The sequence below is a fragment of the Chaetura pelagica genome, unplaced genomic scaffold (assembly GCF_000747805.2).
Source record: "Chaetura pelagica isolate M959 unplaced genomic scaffold, ChaPel_1.0 scaffold485, whole genome shotgun sequence".
In the NCBI taxonomy this organism is placed as follows: Eukaryota; Metazoa; Chordata; class Aves; order Apodiformes; family Apodidae; genus Chaetura; species Chaetura pelagica.
In genome coordinates this window covers 314,070-332,088 of record NW_009953315.1, presented here as the reverse complement: position 1 = coordinate 332,088, position 18,019 = coordinate 314,070, and the positions used below count along the sequence as shown (strand labels likewise).

At 41.3% G+C, this 18,019-nt stretch overlaps 1 protein-coding gene across 1 annotated transcript in view; it reads right to left on the bottom strand.

The window, feature by feature from the left end:
* Window positions 1-11,631, bottom strand: part of AVL9 (AVL9 homolog (S. cerevisiase)) — a 93,572-nt gene extending 81,941 nt beyond the window's left edge. Inside the window, exon 1 of the mRNA XM_009998093.1 lies at window positions 11,578-11,631. Within this exon, the coding sequence (XP_009996395.1) occupies window positions 11,578-11,631 (54 nt within the window). The remainder of the gene's footprint in view (window positions 1-11,577) is intronic.
* Between the last annotated feature and the right edge of the window lie 6,388 nt (window positions 11,632-18,019).

Genomic DNA, 18,019 nt, shown 5'->3' with positions numbered 1-18,019 from the left:
CCATATAGTGAGATAACTGGGGCACAGATGGAATGAGGTTTTGCTTTCCCACGTGTGTTACCTATTTTGAAAAACCTAAACAGTTCCATCCTTCTTAATATATTTTTTTATCACTGTCTGTTAGCTAGTCACTTGGCCATGTCAGGGCAGCTACAACTGTGCTTTTTGGAGCAGTCGGGAGGCTGCGTTTTTGGAATGGAAGGTGCTGTGATTTTGGTCAAGCCTCATTGGGTGAAACATTTTGACATTTCTCAAGTGTAAAAGTTCTTGAAATTATTCTATCAGCTCAATCACAAGATTTTCTTAAGCCTGGGCTGAGTACCTCTCCAGCTGGGCCATGGTCTGCTGTTTTCCCTTCTCACTCCTCATGCAGCAACACTAGCCACATATTGGGCTATGTTATCAAGTGTGTAGCCAGCACCCTTGAGGGAAGCATTTACACACCTTGCTCAAGCACTTGTGAGGCTCTATTTGTAGCAATGTGTCCAGCTTTGGGTGCCTCAGAAAACTATTGATGAACTGGAGTGAGTCCAGCCACTGCAATGATGAGGGCAGGGGAGCATGGGACATAAGGTGACACTTTGAGAGCTGGATTTGCTCAGTCTGAAGAGCAGAAAGCTCAAGTGGGATCTCTCCGCTGATTTCAACTACTTAATGAGAGGATGCAGAGAAGACAGAGCCAGGCTTCTCTTAGAGCTGCACAGCAACAGGGTGAGAGGCAAGGGACAGAAGCTGCAACATGAGAAATCTCAATTAGGTTGTAAGAAACTGTCACTGTGAGTGAGGTAAAACACTAGAACCAGTGCCTACAGAAGACGTGGTAGCTGCATCCCTTCAGGTATTCAAAACTCATCTGGGCAGGTCCATGACCAAGTTTATCTAAATATGAAGTATGGATCTAACATCATATTTGGCCCAATTTTGAGCAAGGTGAAAGGGTATATTGAAATTTCTTAATCAAAATACTTCCACAGGTACTTTCCAAACTCTGATAGTTCATTTTTCTCTTCCATAGACATGTCATTACCTGCTACCATTATTGAAAACTAGCAAGCCTACAGTCTTCCATCCTGGCTTGCTTCTGCAATGTAGGAGAACAAGCCCAAGTTTGACATTTCAGCTATTGGTTGCAGACAATGCTGTGACAAATCTAGTTGTGTCCTAAATAGTTGTGATTGTGACAGGACTGTTGCAGCACCATGTTGTCTAGAAGCTATGACAGCAGCACCTCTGTTGCCTCAGCTTGTGTTTCTTTGTGCAAGTTGCAGTGCTAGGGTGTCTTAGTATCCTGGATCAATAGTGAACCCACATTGATATAAAGCCATGGGTTGTTTTTTTCTGTGCAGAAGCCACTGTGAGGAAACTCCTGGTCACAGCACTCACAGTAGCTGTATGGTCTTGAAAAAGAAATGGTTTTCTTCATCCCCTCATTTTCCAGATCATCCAATTGAATCATGGTGGCCTCTGGTTATGGTTGCATCTGACAACTAGGGAAACACTTTTTTTTTTTCCCCCCTCCCCCTTCCTTTCTCCATTTCCAAAGTCCTTAATTCCTCAGCTGAAATGAAATGGGAGTACTTGCATGCCAAAAGGAATTACTTTACTCAGGTTTCTGGAGGAGAAAAGGAGGATGTTCTGAATAGGGATTAAAATAGCCCTCAGAATAGCCTTTGCTGGCAGTAGAAGGAATTGGATGCTTGTCATTTCAAGCTACAGTAATCACCTTAGCAAGCACTCATCACTTGAGGTCAAGTTATGCCTCTGTAGAATACTTTTCTTCACTCTGCATCTGTAAATAAGGAATGTAAAACTCTTCTTAAAACTTTGGTTTGGGGCGTCACAGGGAAAGGTCTGATGTGTAATAACTCCCTGGGGACTATCTGCATTAATGAACCATCTGCTCCTGTTTCCTCTATGCAGCATCATGGACAGCGTTGTCCTCTTTGTCGTGCAGCGGTAACGAAATGTTCAGGTGTCTTTGAAACAGGAGCACATTTTTGGTCGTTACTCTTCCATCCCCAGTGACTTGCCTGTCTCAGGCAAGCTTGTCCTTGTTAGTCATTATAAAAGTGACAAGAGATGGAAGGAACCAAGAGGCCTCAGGTCTCCTTGGCAATGGTGATTAACGTGGGCTGTACAATGACGTGGTTCATTCATAAAGGAGGCGAGTGTGGAGCTGTGAATGCTTCGCTTACACGGCATCACAGCACCCGCTTGTATATGGCAGGTTGCTGCTCCTTCAGTTGCCTTAAGCATCTCACTTTCTTTCAAAGAAAAAGTCTTTATTCTTTACTGTTTCTTACAAGGTCTGAGGCACCTGATCATCACCTCATACATTAGCTATGCTTATAGAGCACTTTTCTAATGGATTTACCTCTCTGAAGTTGTGCTGTTCTATCTGCAGCATTTCCTTTTCCAGGCAGGTGGAACAGATGTGAAGGATTCTCCTGCACACATTTAAATGGCAGGGAAATTAATTCTGACTTCCATTAAGTTACTTTGAATTTATACTGCATTACCAAGGAGGGAATCAGTCTTAGTCTCACAGTAGTACAGTCACATAGGGAGATTACTAGTAAACAGCTTTGTTTAAACCCACTGCACTGAAGCTTAAACTCTGTAGCCTGCCAGTGCTTTGGTTTTGCTGGCAGGAAGAGATGCTTAGTTGTCCAGGTAGGCCTTGGCAGGTGAAAAAGCACCAAACCTTGCATGTCCTCTCTGCTTGTTGGCTTGCATAAGTAGAGGCTGTGCCTTGTGGTAGTATCAAGTTCAGCTCTTTTGTTTTAGGGAAAGTTTAGTTTGGAAGAATATAGCCTCACACAAGTTTTTTGTCTGAAATGCACAAGAATGGCAGACCTAGATTTTCATTAAACAGAAAATAGTTTTTTAAAAAAGGTCTTCTGCTTAAGTACACAACTCTTTATCTACTAACACGACTTTTTCTTGAGGTTCTCCCTCATCCAGTTTTGGCAGTCAGAATATCTTTTTCAGAATGCACCTGTTCTATGGAGTCTTGCATCTTGTACGTGCCTTTAGTCTTTCAAAGTAAAAGCCCAGTCAATTATTTAATTCTTTCCTTCCCCTGGTCCATGAATCCTCACAGCATGGGCTTTGTTTAGAAGCACCTTGCAGGCCATGCAATAACTGGTAGAGATCTCTGACCAGCTTATCACTTGTCTCAGATGAATGTGGTTTCAAGAGAAAGCTATCAAATGAATAATTTAAACTACCATTTTGCTGTTTTTATTCCCCTCCCCCATTTGTTCACTGTAGTTACCCCTTTTTTGAAAATACTCATAATCAAATTCATAACCAGGATAATTAAAACATTAATTATTTTCCCTGAAACCAGCTGTTCTCCTGTTTTTCTTCCTATCTGTGCTCATAAACAGGCAAGGCTTTCTGCTGTATTAAATACCCATATTGCTGGCAAGAAGCAGAAGTGTTGCAGTTTGCTACTACCTGAATATATTAGTCATTAATGAAGGAAGTCTGGTAGGTATTTGCAGGACAGCTGGTGCATGCAACAGTACTACTTGCTAGTGGCCATCTCTTTCACAATATTGTGCAGATGAAGAAGTAATGAAAAGGTTAAAGGAAGATTTCTCAGCACTGAGAAATGTTAAACTAACATTGCAGCAAACTAAGAACAGAACAGGATAGAAGCAGTAAAGTTCCTCCATGCAGCCTTGTCAGTGTCTAATCTCCTCCTCCTCCACCCCCTTTCCTTGTTAGGTATTTTTGGGAAATTTTTGTGTACAAAAAGCCTGTTGGTAGACTCCTGATGCTCTGGGGAGATTTGTGCCTGCTTAATACAAGCAGGACAAGCACATGGTTTTGGCTGGTTCTTGGGGATGAAGTGGATGCAGGAGGCAGTACCTGTGCAGGCACATCAGTAACCCTGAGCCAGGGCTGTCCCTGCTCTGTGGGCACGATCTGGGGCTGTTCCTGCCCTGTGGGCATCCTTTGGCTTATGTCTGAGGTGGGGAGCTGTGACAGTGCATCTGGCAGCTGCTGAGAGGAGGAATGTCTGCTTTGGCACCTCACCAGGGGAGAGGGAAAAGTGTTGGGGAAAGTGAGAATAGGCAAGTTAAGGACTTCATCTGAGAAGAGAGGAAGAACTGAACTTGTGCACTGTGGATGAGAGAAGTTGGGTGTTTAAAAGTTGTCTAGATGCCTCACAAAAATGATTCAAGCTTTCTCTTTTAATGCCAACTGGTCTTGGGGAGGAGTTGAGGGGTCAGTGGAGTTGAGTGTTCAGGCCATAGCACTGAGAAGGGTCTGGTGATTCCTTGTCTGGCTTCAGACACCCACTGTGAACATTCTCATGACCCCCATCTGTACATTAACTAGTAACTCCAGTTTGATCTGTCTGAATTTCTTTCTTATAGCAGGCAGTGGTATTTTGATGTGTTGAAATTAAACAGCTGAAGAAAGAATGGTAAAACTTGGAAGTGACCTTTTGCTAATGGTCCTCAGGAGTGTTGGAAAGGATTTGTTTGCTTAGACTGTGACTACTCCCTTGTGAGCAGATTCAACCTATGGAGTTTAATTGGTCTATAGATGTTATTCTCTTGCCTTCATTTAGTTTGGAGGGAAGATGGTGAGGAAGGAGAGAAGTTAGACTGTCTACTTCACCTCTTTACATGTTTTTTTGTTTTTTTTTTTCTAATACAGCAGAGTTTTCCATGCTCTGCAGAGAACATTGAAGTAAAAGTGTAAGAAACACAGGGACACAGAGAAATTTGAAACCTGATTTAGCAGAGATTGAGAGGGAAAGGAAATATGGTTACTACTTTGTCTCTAAATACTTTAAAAAATATTACTTCTCTTACCTGCTGGGATCTTGGATTGTATTCCAAATATGTAGAGCATTCCTCCCCACCAGGAAAGCACTGTTATCTCTGTTCTACAGATAAAGGCTTTACACCAGAGTAGACTCTCCAGTCTGTACTACCCAGGCTTGAATTTTTGCTATGTTGGGAGTTGCAGAGCACTTTCATTTGTGTCTATTCATTTGCAATGCTCTCAAAAATAACAGTTATGCTTTCACAGTCGATTACATAGTTCAAGGTAGAGAAGGAGTGGACCCAGAAACTTGTCTGGCCAATTCAACAGTGATTTAAAGAGAGTGGAGGAGAGCCTGGAGTGGATACTCTTCTTATGGCCATGAGCATGCAGTGTGGCATAGGGATTTGTCAGGCTGCTGTGACAAATGTGATGGAATCCTAATTCCTTCTTCTAGTGGCTCTGCTTTAACCTGTGTCCAGCTCAACTGGGAAGAAAATCCAGGGCTTTCGATATCCCATCTTCATATCCTAAGGTTCCACCCTAGGTGGGAAGCCTGGCCAGTTGCTTGTGAAGCACAGGTGGACAGTGTTTATACTGGAAAACTCAGCATTTGGTACCCCTGAGTTTCACTGCCAGCACTGCCCCAAAGTCCTCCAGCTGGTTACTTACCATCTTTCTTACCTGTGCAGAGAGAGGCACTTCTGCTGGGAAGGGAATGTCAGCCCTGAGTTCAAGGAAAGAAAAGTAGTGTGAACACTGGAGAACTTAACCCACTTGTTCTCCTCCAGATGGGTGTAAGAGCTTCTAGTAACAGTCCTTCCTACTAGGTTTAATTTTTTTCCTTCCCTTGTTGCCAAGGTTACACTTTAATTCTGTTTAGCAAAAAAGCCCCATAAGTAAACTTGACCTTGGGGACTTCTATGTTAATAACAATGGCTCGTTTATGTGTATTGTGCTCAGCTTCCACTGAAAGGGACAGGGGCAAACAATCTGAAGACAAAGGAGATGGGACAGAGGTCCTGCTTCACATTAAAATCTGCAGTCAGTTTGAGTTGGATCTATTAATTTATAAACTTTGTTGGTAAACTCAGCAGTCCTTAACACACTATGAAGCTGAAGACCACAGATTCACTCTGCAGAACCCAACCAGTGTCTGTTCCTGCCTTATGCTTTTTTGTGGGTCATGAGAGAATCAGATATCAGGTTAGATTAGCTCAGGTTAGATTATTCACATATCATATACTGTTAGACCCTGAAAAACACTTTAATTTTATGCATTAAGCAAATAATAATGTATTAACGTTCCTAATCAGATAAAAAGAATCAAACACTTTATGCACAGGTTTGTTTTTTTTTTTTCTGTTACAAAAACTTAGCAACAAAATGTACCACATTTATGCTACTCACAGTTATCATGACCATTCTTGCCTGGGGTTTGTTCTCACAAGATGTTGAGTGCTCAGACTGTCAATCCAGCAGTGTTTAAGCATGTAATTTGACTTTCAGGATGCAAGTTGTCCCATTTTATTGAAATCATTGGAGTGATTAAAGGTATGCAGGTGGATAAGTGCTTTGCTGGATGGAAGCCAGAATGCACAGAATCTTCCAAGATCAAATCCTTAATTATTGAATTGATTTAGAGCAGTTCTTGTATCCAAGGCAACAATAGTAGAGTATTAAACTCTATACATCTAAGAGAATGTAGTTAGTTATGTTCAAGTAGGGGTGGACATAGTTTACTGAAGTGTGTTCTTCTCATGCAAAATGGCTTCTCATGGCTCAATAATTGTGTTTTGATGAATACAAATGGAGTAAATTAGTCACACTATGGGTTCTATATATAAATGCTTATGGAGTCTTTTTATTTGTTACTAATTTAACTCAAAACCAGTCTTCGTATCACCCTTTTCCCCCTCAGTTATTAGGTAATTTGTCCAGATGGTTAGCAGGTCTTTTTTATCAGGTAGATGTTACTGACCCTTGTATATTATCTGACAGTACCTGCAATACATATTTCTTTTGTCTCTTCTTCCTGGATTTCATCTTATCTAAATGGGGAAGAATAATTTCTAGCTTTTATACTCTAAGATTTCATTTACCTGCAATATGCTAAACTATTAAGTAACCAAAAATCTTAAAATATTTGAATAAAAGTAAAAGACCCTCCCATTCCTTGCTCTATTTATGTTTGAAGAAGCTCTTCATGCTGGAAACTGCCTCATGGTTGTTTTTACATACCTACATCTGAGATATCATCATCGTAATTCAAACAAACCAGCTCACACTGAACCAGTTCTTTATTATTTTCATCTGAATACTGAATTGCTTTATGACAGCTGAAGCACAGTTCATATCAATGGTCTAGGTAGAGAAGCATTCATTCCAGGGTCTCTCATGTGGAAAGAAAGCTGGGGAATAAAATTGAGATTCACTATGGCCCTGTTTGTTTTTGCATGGTCTTTCCACCTGACCATCAAGTAAGATGAAGAATATTCTTGTTCAGCGTGAATACATTGCAGGAATTTACTTTATCTTCTGAGGTTTTGCAGTGCATATTAACTGTTGATCTGTGACAGTGTTAGGTCATTTGTAATCTTACCCTCTGATCTGTGTCTATTTCCACTTTACTTTGGTATTGTTTTGTGTCTTTGTGTGACTACATATGCTGTAGAAATAACAGACAATTTTTTTTATTTTTTTCATTTTTTAGACTAGTAGTGGGGAGAGCAATCTGTTTCTGGTGCAACTGCCTTTTTGTGTCAATCTGAGCTTTCAGGAAATGGGAAAAATGTGAACTTCAGAGTAGCCAAGTTGTCACGCCACAAGGGAGTTCACAGCTTGAAAAACCTGGGCATCAGTTAAAGCCATGCAGAGAATATCAGATTAGGCTTCTGGAAAGCTCCATGTAGTAAAGGTGGGATGAAGTTTGCATCACATGAAGATAAATACAAAGTTCAAGCTACTTTTTCATGTTTGTGGTCCTATACCATCCTCATTTGAAATTAATTTTGGTTTAATAAAAGATAATCCCACAAGAATTCTACAAACTGTCTTTGCTTTTGTAGGAGGTATTTTCTGAGTAAGAATGAGCTTATTCTCCACTGTGTTGCCTGTGGAGCAATGGTTTCTGTCACTACAGAGAAAAGGTGTTTCACCCCCACTAGCACTGACTGCCACAGAGGTGAGGGATGACACCATTCAGTGTCCTCGACAAGGAAGCTGTTTTCCTGCATCTTGCTCTCTGCACCAATTCTGCCTCTGTATTGCAAACTCATCCAAGAATTGAACTTTGAACTGCTCCAGGTTTGCTTGCACCCAGGTTTCACCAATGAGAGGGGACCATTAGCAAATTCAAGGAGCGGGTGGATATAAAGTAGTGCTGCTTGGGGGATAATGTACATACAGTTGAATTACTTGAAGCTGCCGTGTTGTTCTTTAGCTAATGTCTTGATTTGATCTGTGCTTAAAATATTTTGCTAGATTAGCTGTCAGCTAGAAATATGCTGGAAAACAAAACTTCCTACATAGCTGGGAAGAGAGCTATGTTGGTAAAAGTTTTTTTTGGTATCATCTGGTCCATCTGGGGAGCTAGCAGAAGATTTAAAGCTGCAGATTACACCTGTAAAAATCCCTCTCCCAGGTTGCCAGTAGATTCGACTGATAAAGCTCAGATCTTTGTCAGTGCAGGCTCTTCCACAGTTATTTATTATCTGACAGAAAGCAGCATGTCGTCTTTGTGTGGTATTTTGCAAGTTATAAGTTTCAGGACTTTTCTGTCAGTAGTCGTGTGTCTCATGCCCTAGATCTGTCTGATGCATGGCTGATATCACAGGGCACTGGGATTCTCTCTTGCAGCATGGTTTGATGCCCATGCTGCTGATTCCTGCTGCCACCACCTAACAGCAACCTCTGTCAGTCAACAGCTAGAAAACAGTACACAAAATAATGAGGCTGGTTGAGATATGCGATTTGAACCCTAATGGTTCCTTTTGTCTGGCTTGTTATTTTTTTGAGCTTTTGGAGCTTATTTTTCAAGCTTTTATCCAGAATGGCTCTTGCTGATCGATGTTGAAGCCTAGGGTAAGATCCTCAGATTGTGAAGCAGTTTCCATTGTGCATCACTGGGAAGCTCCAAAAATTAAGACTTATAACATTGTTTTTCATTATGGATCAATAACTAGGTGGGGTTTCAGGAGTAAATTGTACCTCCTGTTCTTAGGTTCCCTGCATTTTTTATGCTCTTTTCTCAATACACTATTATGCAGTGCTTAAAAGTCCTTAAAAATTACTAAAAATTAAATGTTTAAAAGAAGATATGAAATCCTTATTTTAAAATTTCAGAGCATATTGGAAGAAGAGGGAGTAAAGCAAAATAATGTCTTCTGAATTTGAATTGCTTTACATGCAACACAGGCTAAATTGATGTAAAATAATAAGCACAGAAGCTTTAGCTAAGAAAAATATTAGAGGAAATAGATTCTTTGTGTATATATCCTACTAGTTTGACTGACAATACCAAAATGGATAAAAATTGACCTGAGAAATCAAGCTGACCATCTAGAAAACAAGCCAAGGATAGGAGACATCAGACATGCTTTCTTTCCCTCCTCCAACAGGCAAATGGATTGATGTAAATAGCCAGTGCTGAAAAGTCACCTACCCTTGATGCTGGTAAAAACAATGTAAAAGCCAAACAGTGCCCCTAGAGACCTACATGCAAACTCTGCAGGAGTAATGTTGCCTGCTCACACTGCCTCCTGTGACACAGCCCTACAGTTGCTTTGCCTCGTGCTTTGCTTTCCTACAGTCTCCTTACAAACTCCTACAGCAAAACTCTCATTACTGGCTGCCAAAAGGTGTTTTCCAGGGACTGATTTATGTTTTTTTTCTGCCCAGCAACCCTGTGGAGCTAAACACATGCTACCACAGCCCCACTGGGCAGCAGTATGACTTTGTCAGCTTGTTCAGCTGGTTTTGTGTGGTTCTGTTCTTAAAAAAAAACAAAACAAAACAACAACCTGTGAAATGGTCTGAAATAAAAGCCGTTTTTTCTGGCTTTCTCATTTCCTTCCCACCAAAAGCAGCTGAACTGGCACAGTTCAGAAGCTGGTAACCTTCACTGAGGAGCGAGCGGGAGAGAGGCGGGCAAAGTGGCTGAGGAAAACCCCTTCATGGCTTTTGGGACCCACTGGATTTCTTTCCCAAGCAGGAAAAAACGTGAAGACAAGAGTGTGCAGAATGTAGGAGTGAAAGAGGCTCAGGGGAGCTCAGCATCTAGCAGGACTCCTGGCACAGTGGAAAGCAGGCAGAAGGAGGCACTGTGATCCTTCCTAGAGAGATGAGAATGAAGGGTGATGAGGTACTGGTGTGATGGAGCAGGTAGGGCTGGATGCCTGAATGGGGGAGGCAGGGAGACTTGGCACTTCATGTGTACCCTTCAGCAAAGCTCCCGACTGGTTAATGTTATGGAAGTTAAAAATATAAAGCTTGCAAATAAACAGTTGTTTAAATTGAATGTTAAGAAATAAGTCATGTGAAGTTACTAGTTTTGGTAAGGCTTCTGAATTTGGCCTTCAGTAACTGAAAATGAAGCCAGAGATGGGGAGCTCCTCTTAAAGATACTTTTAAATCACCTTTTCTACTTCTGGCACTTATATCTATATGAGGATAACTGTAGAGGACATTTATCTTGTTTTTGAAATGTGTTGGGCTGCAGGGATACAATGCAGATACATTCTAGGGGAAGATGTTTCTAGATCTCCGTAGCAGACTTTCCTTTACTCCCCAAGTTTTTCCCTCTCCAGACACTACTGACATCAATACTAGCATAAGGAAGCTTTTAAGTTCTGAAATAGACAGTAATAGATCTTTATACAAAGAGGAGCCAAACTTCCATGCTATTTGTGGGAGGGAGTGTTTCATATAAATTACTTCTATTATTCTGGTATTGTGTTAGAAAATCATGTTGCTAAATGTATGAGAGAGAAATTATTATAATGGAAAGTGTCTTAACGTAGCTTAAATATCTGACAAGAGCATTTCAGAACCAAATCATTCATGCTCCCACTTGCTGCCAAAGGTAATGTGCTGCCTTTCTCATGATAATATGATGTTCCTGACTTGCAAATTGAATATTAGCCAGTAATGGCATAGGAAATCAGAAAAAAATCCATGGAAACAAGTGTTGTGAGATTGCATCACAGTAATGCAAAGCAATGCTTATTCTGATGAACTGAAGAGCTCAGAATGAAAGGAGCCCAGAAGAAAGCTGGGGAAGACCTGTTCACTAGGTCATGTAATGAGAGGACAAGGAGTAATGGTTTTAAGCTAGAAAAGTGCAGATTTAGGTTGGACATTAGGAAAAAGTTCTCCAATATGAGGGTAGTGGGTCACTGGAACAGGTTGCCTAGAGAGGTAGTAGAGGCCCTATCCTTGGAGACATTCAAGGTCAGGCTTGATGGGGTTCTGAGCAATCTAGTCTAGTTGGAGATGTCCTTATTTATTGTAGGGGGGTTGGGCTAGATGACCTTTAGAGGTCCATTCCAACCCAATGTATTCTATGGTTCTATAATTACACAAAATCACTGCCAGCTGTTTCTGCTTTGCTGTCTTACATCAGTGGTGAGTATTCCTGCTTACTGATTCACCAGATCAAACAAGCGACTACCTGTCCTCTGTCCTCTTCAGTGGGGGGTGAGATCTTGACAGATGTCTCTCTCGAGATCTACTTTCTCATTATGTTGTTACTCTGCTACATATGGGATAATTGCCTTTTCTCAAACGTACCCTCACTAACACAGGATAAGCTTTCCCAATGATCTCCTCCTGATTTTCAGCCATCTTGTCCTTATTTCTTGATAAAGTTATCTCATGAAGAGCAGTTCTGTTGCAACAAGCTTGTATTTAGAAACTCTATATACCGACAAAAGATCATCTACATCTTCCCCTATGGGCAAAATAAAAATTTAGAACCTTTTTGCATGCAAACAGTGAGAAAGTCTATGCATTGGCCTAAGCCTAAGCAGTGGCTGTGGCAGGTCTATGCAGGCTGATACTGAAGCTTTGACAGTGGTACAGCTACCTTGCCAGCACTTTTGACTGGGATAACAGCTCAATGCAGCAAAGCCTGGACAGGCTTTGACAATGTAAAGAGTTTGGACCAAAGCACGTCTAAGACTGAACCTCTGTCCTAGAAATGGTCCAAGCAGTGAAAGCATTGAAGGGTCTCATGTATTAAGGCCTGGTGTTGCCTGCAGCAAGTGAAATGGTCTCATCCCTCCTCTGCAATAACTGTTCTTTTCTCTTTTGAGACTACAGCTTTTTAAAATTGAAAATCAAGTTCTGTGTGCTCTGTTTTGGGTTTGTTGTATGGTGGTAATAGGAGTCATTACAGCAGAAACTTTACTTAGAGTCAGCAAGGAACCTAATGAGGCTGTTGATTAGGTTTTGTAGGGTAATGCGAATGAGCTGAGTGTGTATGTGTGCTCTGCATCCCTTTTGATCAGAAAATAAATATGGTGGATCAAAGCTGCCTTCAACCTGGTAAGATGCAAATTTTTGATGAACATGAAATACTATGGAAAATGACATTGTACTGTGGCATAATAGACAGAGGAGTGAACAACAGTAAGGAGGTTGGTATCAATAGGGCTGCAAGCAGATTCTGTACATGGTCATGCCCACATCCTTTTGTTATGTCTCACATCTGTCTTTAATGATCCTTATGCAACACATAGTTAACAATCTGGGATTTAAAACCCTCAAGGCAGTGGCATATTTCCTTTTTAGTCCTTCCATGACAACTAAGGAAGCCTGGTGTGTGGTGGGGTCTGTTGTCTCCTTCATACATAGGTACAGCTGCTGCTGCTGAGAGTGGGAATGAGTTTGAACTGAAGGCAGAAGAGTGCTTACTGTTTTCATCAGCTCAATAACGTTATATAAAAGCTCTGTGGTCCTCATCCCAGGGTTCTTTGTCAGCCTCTGGACCACATTCTTCCCTAGGGTATCTTGACTAAATTTGGATTTCTGTGCCTTCCATCACAGAGATCTTTGTGCAGTTGGGAGAATTACTGGGTTGTTTGTACTTGATACTATTTGCAGCATGACAGATGCATGGAAGGTTTAAGTTAGGAAGTTGTTGCTTTATTCTTGTATCATCTACAGCAAAGAACAAAGAGCAAGAGAAAATTATTTTGTTTTGAGTGATTTGTTTATTTATTTTATCTCAGGGAAAACATGGATCTGAACATCTCCAAGATGCTTTGCTCCTACTGGTATATATTCTAATCTGCCAGTTAAAGATAATGTTCGTTGTCACGTTTATAGTGTGCACCAAACCACAAGAAGGTAACATTCTTCTTTGAAATAATGAAGTGAATGCTTTCTGTGAACTTGGAAGTATCTTTTGTTTTATAATCTCCCCAGTTTGTGAAGTCTCAGCCAGTCAGTTGTTTGGGCTGTTGCTAGGAAGTTTTTTCTTAATCTGTGATTAATAGATGTAGCTGTGAAAGTCAACTGCATAAAACTAGGCACTGCACTTCAATATGGATTGTGTTGCAGAATTGAATTTGTGAATGTGATGTCTGTTTTGTCAAGGTAACAGACCCAAAGGTCTGTAAATGTGTATAGCTTTGCTGGGTCATGGTCTACTGTTCCTCATTTACTTATTGTAAGAAACAATTAAATCAGAACCTTTGCATGAGTTTCATATATTTCAAAGATATAGCTGTGAAGAACAGGCTTCTAAAATCCATAGCTCTCTTTGCAACACTTGCATTCACTGTGTGAATAAACTCTGACATAAATAAAATCTGAAATAAAAGATTTTTTAGTTTAAGTCTTTTCTTTAACTTCTGTATTAGAATACCACAGACAGCAAAACAGAAGAATGAAAAAACATTCAGTCCTTCAGACAGGTTTCTGTACTTAATTACACGTAGGAAAAAAGAAATGAGAAATCACATTGAAGAATATGAAGCTCGAAAAATCAAGCAAGTAAAACTTGCATGAAGCCTTGATTTGTGCATCACAACTTTGTGTATGAGTTATGAGTTGACCTGGGCTGGCTGCCAGATGCCCACCCAGCTGCTCTTTCACTCCCCCTCCCCAGTAGGACAGGGACAGAAAATAATATGAAAAAAACCTCACGGCTTGAGATAGAGGCAATTTAATGAAAAAAGGGAAAGTCTGTGTACACAGGCAAAGCACAAAAACATGTATAGTTTTATTGTTTACTTCCTGCCAGCAGGTGATGTCCAGCCACGCTGTGGGAAGCAGGACCTCAGTTTACAGGTAGCAGTCTTGTTGACAGACCAACCCTTTGATAACTAATGCACCACCCTGCCCTCCTTCTCCACTCTCCTCTTGGATTGTATTGCTGAGCATGGTGTTGTATGGTGTGGAGTATCCCTTTGGTCAGTTTAGGTCAGCTGTCCTGGCCTATTGACAGGCTAAGAGAGTTGGGGTTGTTCAGCTTGAAGAACAGAAGGCTCTGGGGGGAACCTCATAGTGGCCTTCCAGTACCTGAAGGGTCCTACAGGTAGGTTGGGGAGGGACTTTTTACAAGAGCTTGTAGTGAGAAATCAAGGGGTAATGGTTTTAAGTTGAAAGAGGAGAGATTCAGGTTAGAGATCAGGAGGAAATTCTTTAGTGTGAGGGTGGTGAGACACTGGAACAGGCTGCCCAGAGAAGTTATGGAAGCCCTATTCCTGGAAGTGTTCAAAGCCAGGTTGGATGGGGCTCTAAGCAACCCGATCTAGTGGGAGGTGTCCCTGCCCATGCAGGGGAGTTGGCACATAAGGATCTTTAAGGTCCCTTCCAACTCTGACCATTCTATGACTGTTTTTTGGCAGGGGTGCTGGGGAGACAGCCATGATGCTGTGCAAGTGCTGTGGGTTTATCTAGAATGTTCTAGATACAGATTCAAAGCACAGCACTATATGGGCTGCTATGGGGAAAGGTAATTCCAGCCCAGTCAGACCCAGTACAGCATGAGTGGACAGTGCAAAACTATAGCTTAGTTTTACCTTGAAATGATCTCTTGTGACTGTTTTGATGGAATATCATAGTGGAGAGAAAGCAGATGTGGTTTTGATATCACTGCAGTTAGTTAAGGTCAGCTCTTGTTATCCTCTCATCCAGGGTTTCTGTGGATTAGCTCAGGGTAAGTAAAATGCCAGAGCTTCATGTCTATATTAAAATATTATTTAGTATTTAGACTGTGTTAGCAGAGGTGATTTGGGAGCTGCTGGCTACATAAAAAGCAGTGTGACCTGCAGGTCAGGGGCGGGGACTCTTCTCCCCCACTCTCATGAGACCCCACCTGCAGTACTGTGTTCAGCTCTGGGGTCCTCAGCATAAGAAAGACATGGAACTATTGGATTGGGGCCAGAGTAGGGCCACAAAGATGACCAGAAGGCTGGAGGACCTCTCCTATGAAAAGAGGCTGAGAGAGTCAGGGTGGTTCAGCCTAGAGATGAGAGGGCTCCAGGGTGATCTTATGGTGGTCCTTTCAATATTTGAAGGGGGCTTTCTGAAGGAGACTGAGAGAGACTTTTTATCAAGGTCTGCAATGACAGGACAAGGGGCAATGGTTTTAAACTGAAGGAGGGTAGATTCAGATTGGACATAAGGAAGAAACTTTTTATGATGAGGGTGGTGAGACACTGGAACAGGTTGCCCCAAGAAGCTGTGGATGACACATCCCTGAAAGTGTTCAAAGCCAGGCTGGATGGGGCTTTGAGCAACCTGGTTTAGTTAAGGTGTCCCTGTCCATGGCAAGGATGTTGGAGCTAGATGATCTGTAGAGATTCCTTCCAACTAAAATCGTTCTGTGATTGTGTGACTTTCAAAAATGGCTGTTCTAGCAACTTGTAAAATTAATATAGTATTTACCCTTTTTGAGACAAAAAGGGGATGAGGACTAGGTTTTATTTTGGCATTTGTAATAAATAGTGGCCATTCCCTACAGCCCTGCTCACCCCTTGTGTGCCATACCAGCTCTGGACTCCACAAGCTACCAGAAGAGCCAGGCTACCTGCCCTGTTGTGAGTAGCTACAGGTCTTTTTCATATTACTGTTCCACAGCAAAATTCAGCACAAACATGCTATAGATGTAGGCAGCTTCTGCAAATTCTTGACACAAAAGTAGCATTTAGCATGAGAGAGACTGGTTAAGGCAGTTATATTTACCAATAGTATATTTTCAATTGTAAGATTTTAAGAGGAGGGATATATTTCACTATTCTTTTTTTGGGGTTTTGTTTGTTTTTTCCTCTATCCCTCAGTCTCTTTCTCTTCTCCTTCAAAAACTACTTTTACATATGTCAGCGTGATAAAAGCTGGACAGAGATCCATCTTTGGAAGAGTGGTGGGTGGTGGCGTGGGCTGGGGTTGGATTGGGTCAATTTATTGTTCAGGCTTTTAAGTGGTACAGGAGGAAACTGTGAAATCAAGGTTGGAAAGAGAGGTCAGCAATACATTATTTCCTTTCCTTTTCAGATTACCATTTCAGCTGCAGGGTATAAAAACATGCTGAACAACGGCAAAAAAAGTAGAGTAACTTCTTTTTTAATGATTTCAGATAATCCTTTCTTCGTATGTGAAGGTAAAATAAAATGCCAATGACTCTTCTGTGTTTAAAAATCTTTTTTAACCTTTTGTTCAACATTCTCTTCTTTGTTTGTTGTAGTTTCCCAAGGCTATTATGTAATAACAATATCTGCATTGTGCAAGGGCTTGCGAATTCTGTTGTTATGCCACACAATTGTGGGACTGGAAGGCCAGCTCAGGTTGCAGTGAGATGTGTTTTTCGTGTGTTGAAGTGATTCTAGAGACAGAGCTTGAAGAATGGTGGGGGAAGTGAAGTGTTTGTGAGGATGTGAATTAAGTGACAATGAATGTTTAGAACATCAGAGCCCCATAAGGGTTGCATGGGTTAAAGTGATAGCAGGTATTTACTTTCAGACAACTTATGTAATGGATTTTGCCAAGCTCAGTGTTCATTATCTTATAATGAGAGCAGCTTATGGAGGAGGAAAGAGATGCTGCTACGGACCCTTTGGCTTCCAAACCTTGGCATGTAAGCTTAAAGCTTAGAACTATGGGTATAAACAAGTTTAAGTTTGTGTTCATTGTCTGGAGACTTTGGAAATATATACTGAAAGTTTTCTAGGCAGTAGAGAAGCTGAGACACTTAAAGAAAAGAAACAGAATAAAACATACTCCTCCAACTTGTAGATATTAGGGGTAGATATTAAATGACAGGCAGAATAGGTAAGTCGTGGAAAAGGTAATGGAAACTGGATGCTTCGCTCTTTTACCTCCAAATTGATTTCTTAGGACCTTGTTATCTGTCAAAATGAGCTTCATTTGGATGAGTAAGTTCCAAAAAACCCTGAAGTAGTTCTGAAAATCTTATTTCTCTTCCCTGCCCACACTCCTTTGCCTCCTTTCCTCCCCCAATTATTTTTTTTGGGGTGATAAGACCATTAAAGCCTGCAGCTGAAATAGAGTGGACAGCTGGGACTAACATTCTGCCAAGCATTAATGTAGTCACCAGCCCAATGCAGGAATGTGATGAATCTTTGCTGGCCAGGCAGCTGTTATTGATGCAGGAAGGTGCTGCCCACCATTGTTTCTTGGAGTGGGCTGATCCTTGATCTTAGCAGGCGTCCGTCTTCTGACTCTCTGCTTTTCTTTGGGAGTTTTATATTTCTTGGTGTTGTGTTTTGTTTTGTTTTTTCAAGTCCTTGTGTGACTATTTCTGACTCCTTAAATTCTTTGTTTAATTTTTGTTTGTTTGTTTGTTTTTTAAACTACTTATCTTGCTGGCTTCAGTTTGTGTTCTATTTACAAGAAGTGTTTCTGAGTAAAGTCAAGCCAAGGTCACAGCCAAGCCTCAGGTCACATTCAGATGAACCTCAAAGGGCTGGGCTATGAGTTTGTTTCCTCCTTGGATAGTTTGATCTCTTTTGATCATTTATGTCATTTTTTGTTGATATTAGAGCCCGGCGTCAAGTTGAGCCTCCACTTACACCTGTGCCTACTGGGCTGCAGCAGGGTTTGAAGTCTTGATGGCAATGCTCAAACCAAAATCCAGCACTACAGTGTATGCAAACAGCTGCCTAGTTAATACCCCACGTGGCTGCCAGCCATCTGGTGTTTCAGTGTCAACCCACCACTGTTGAGGTTAAGCGGTCGTTGCCACATAAAGTAGTCCAGGTGCAGC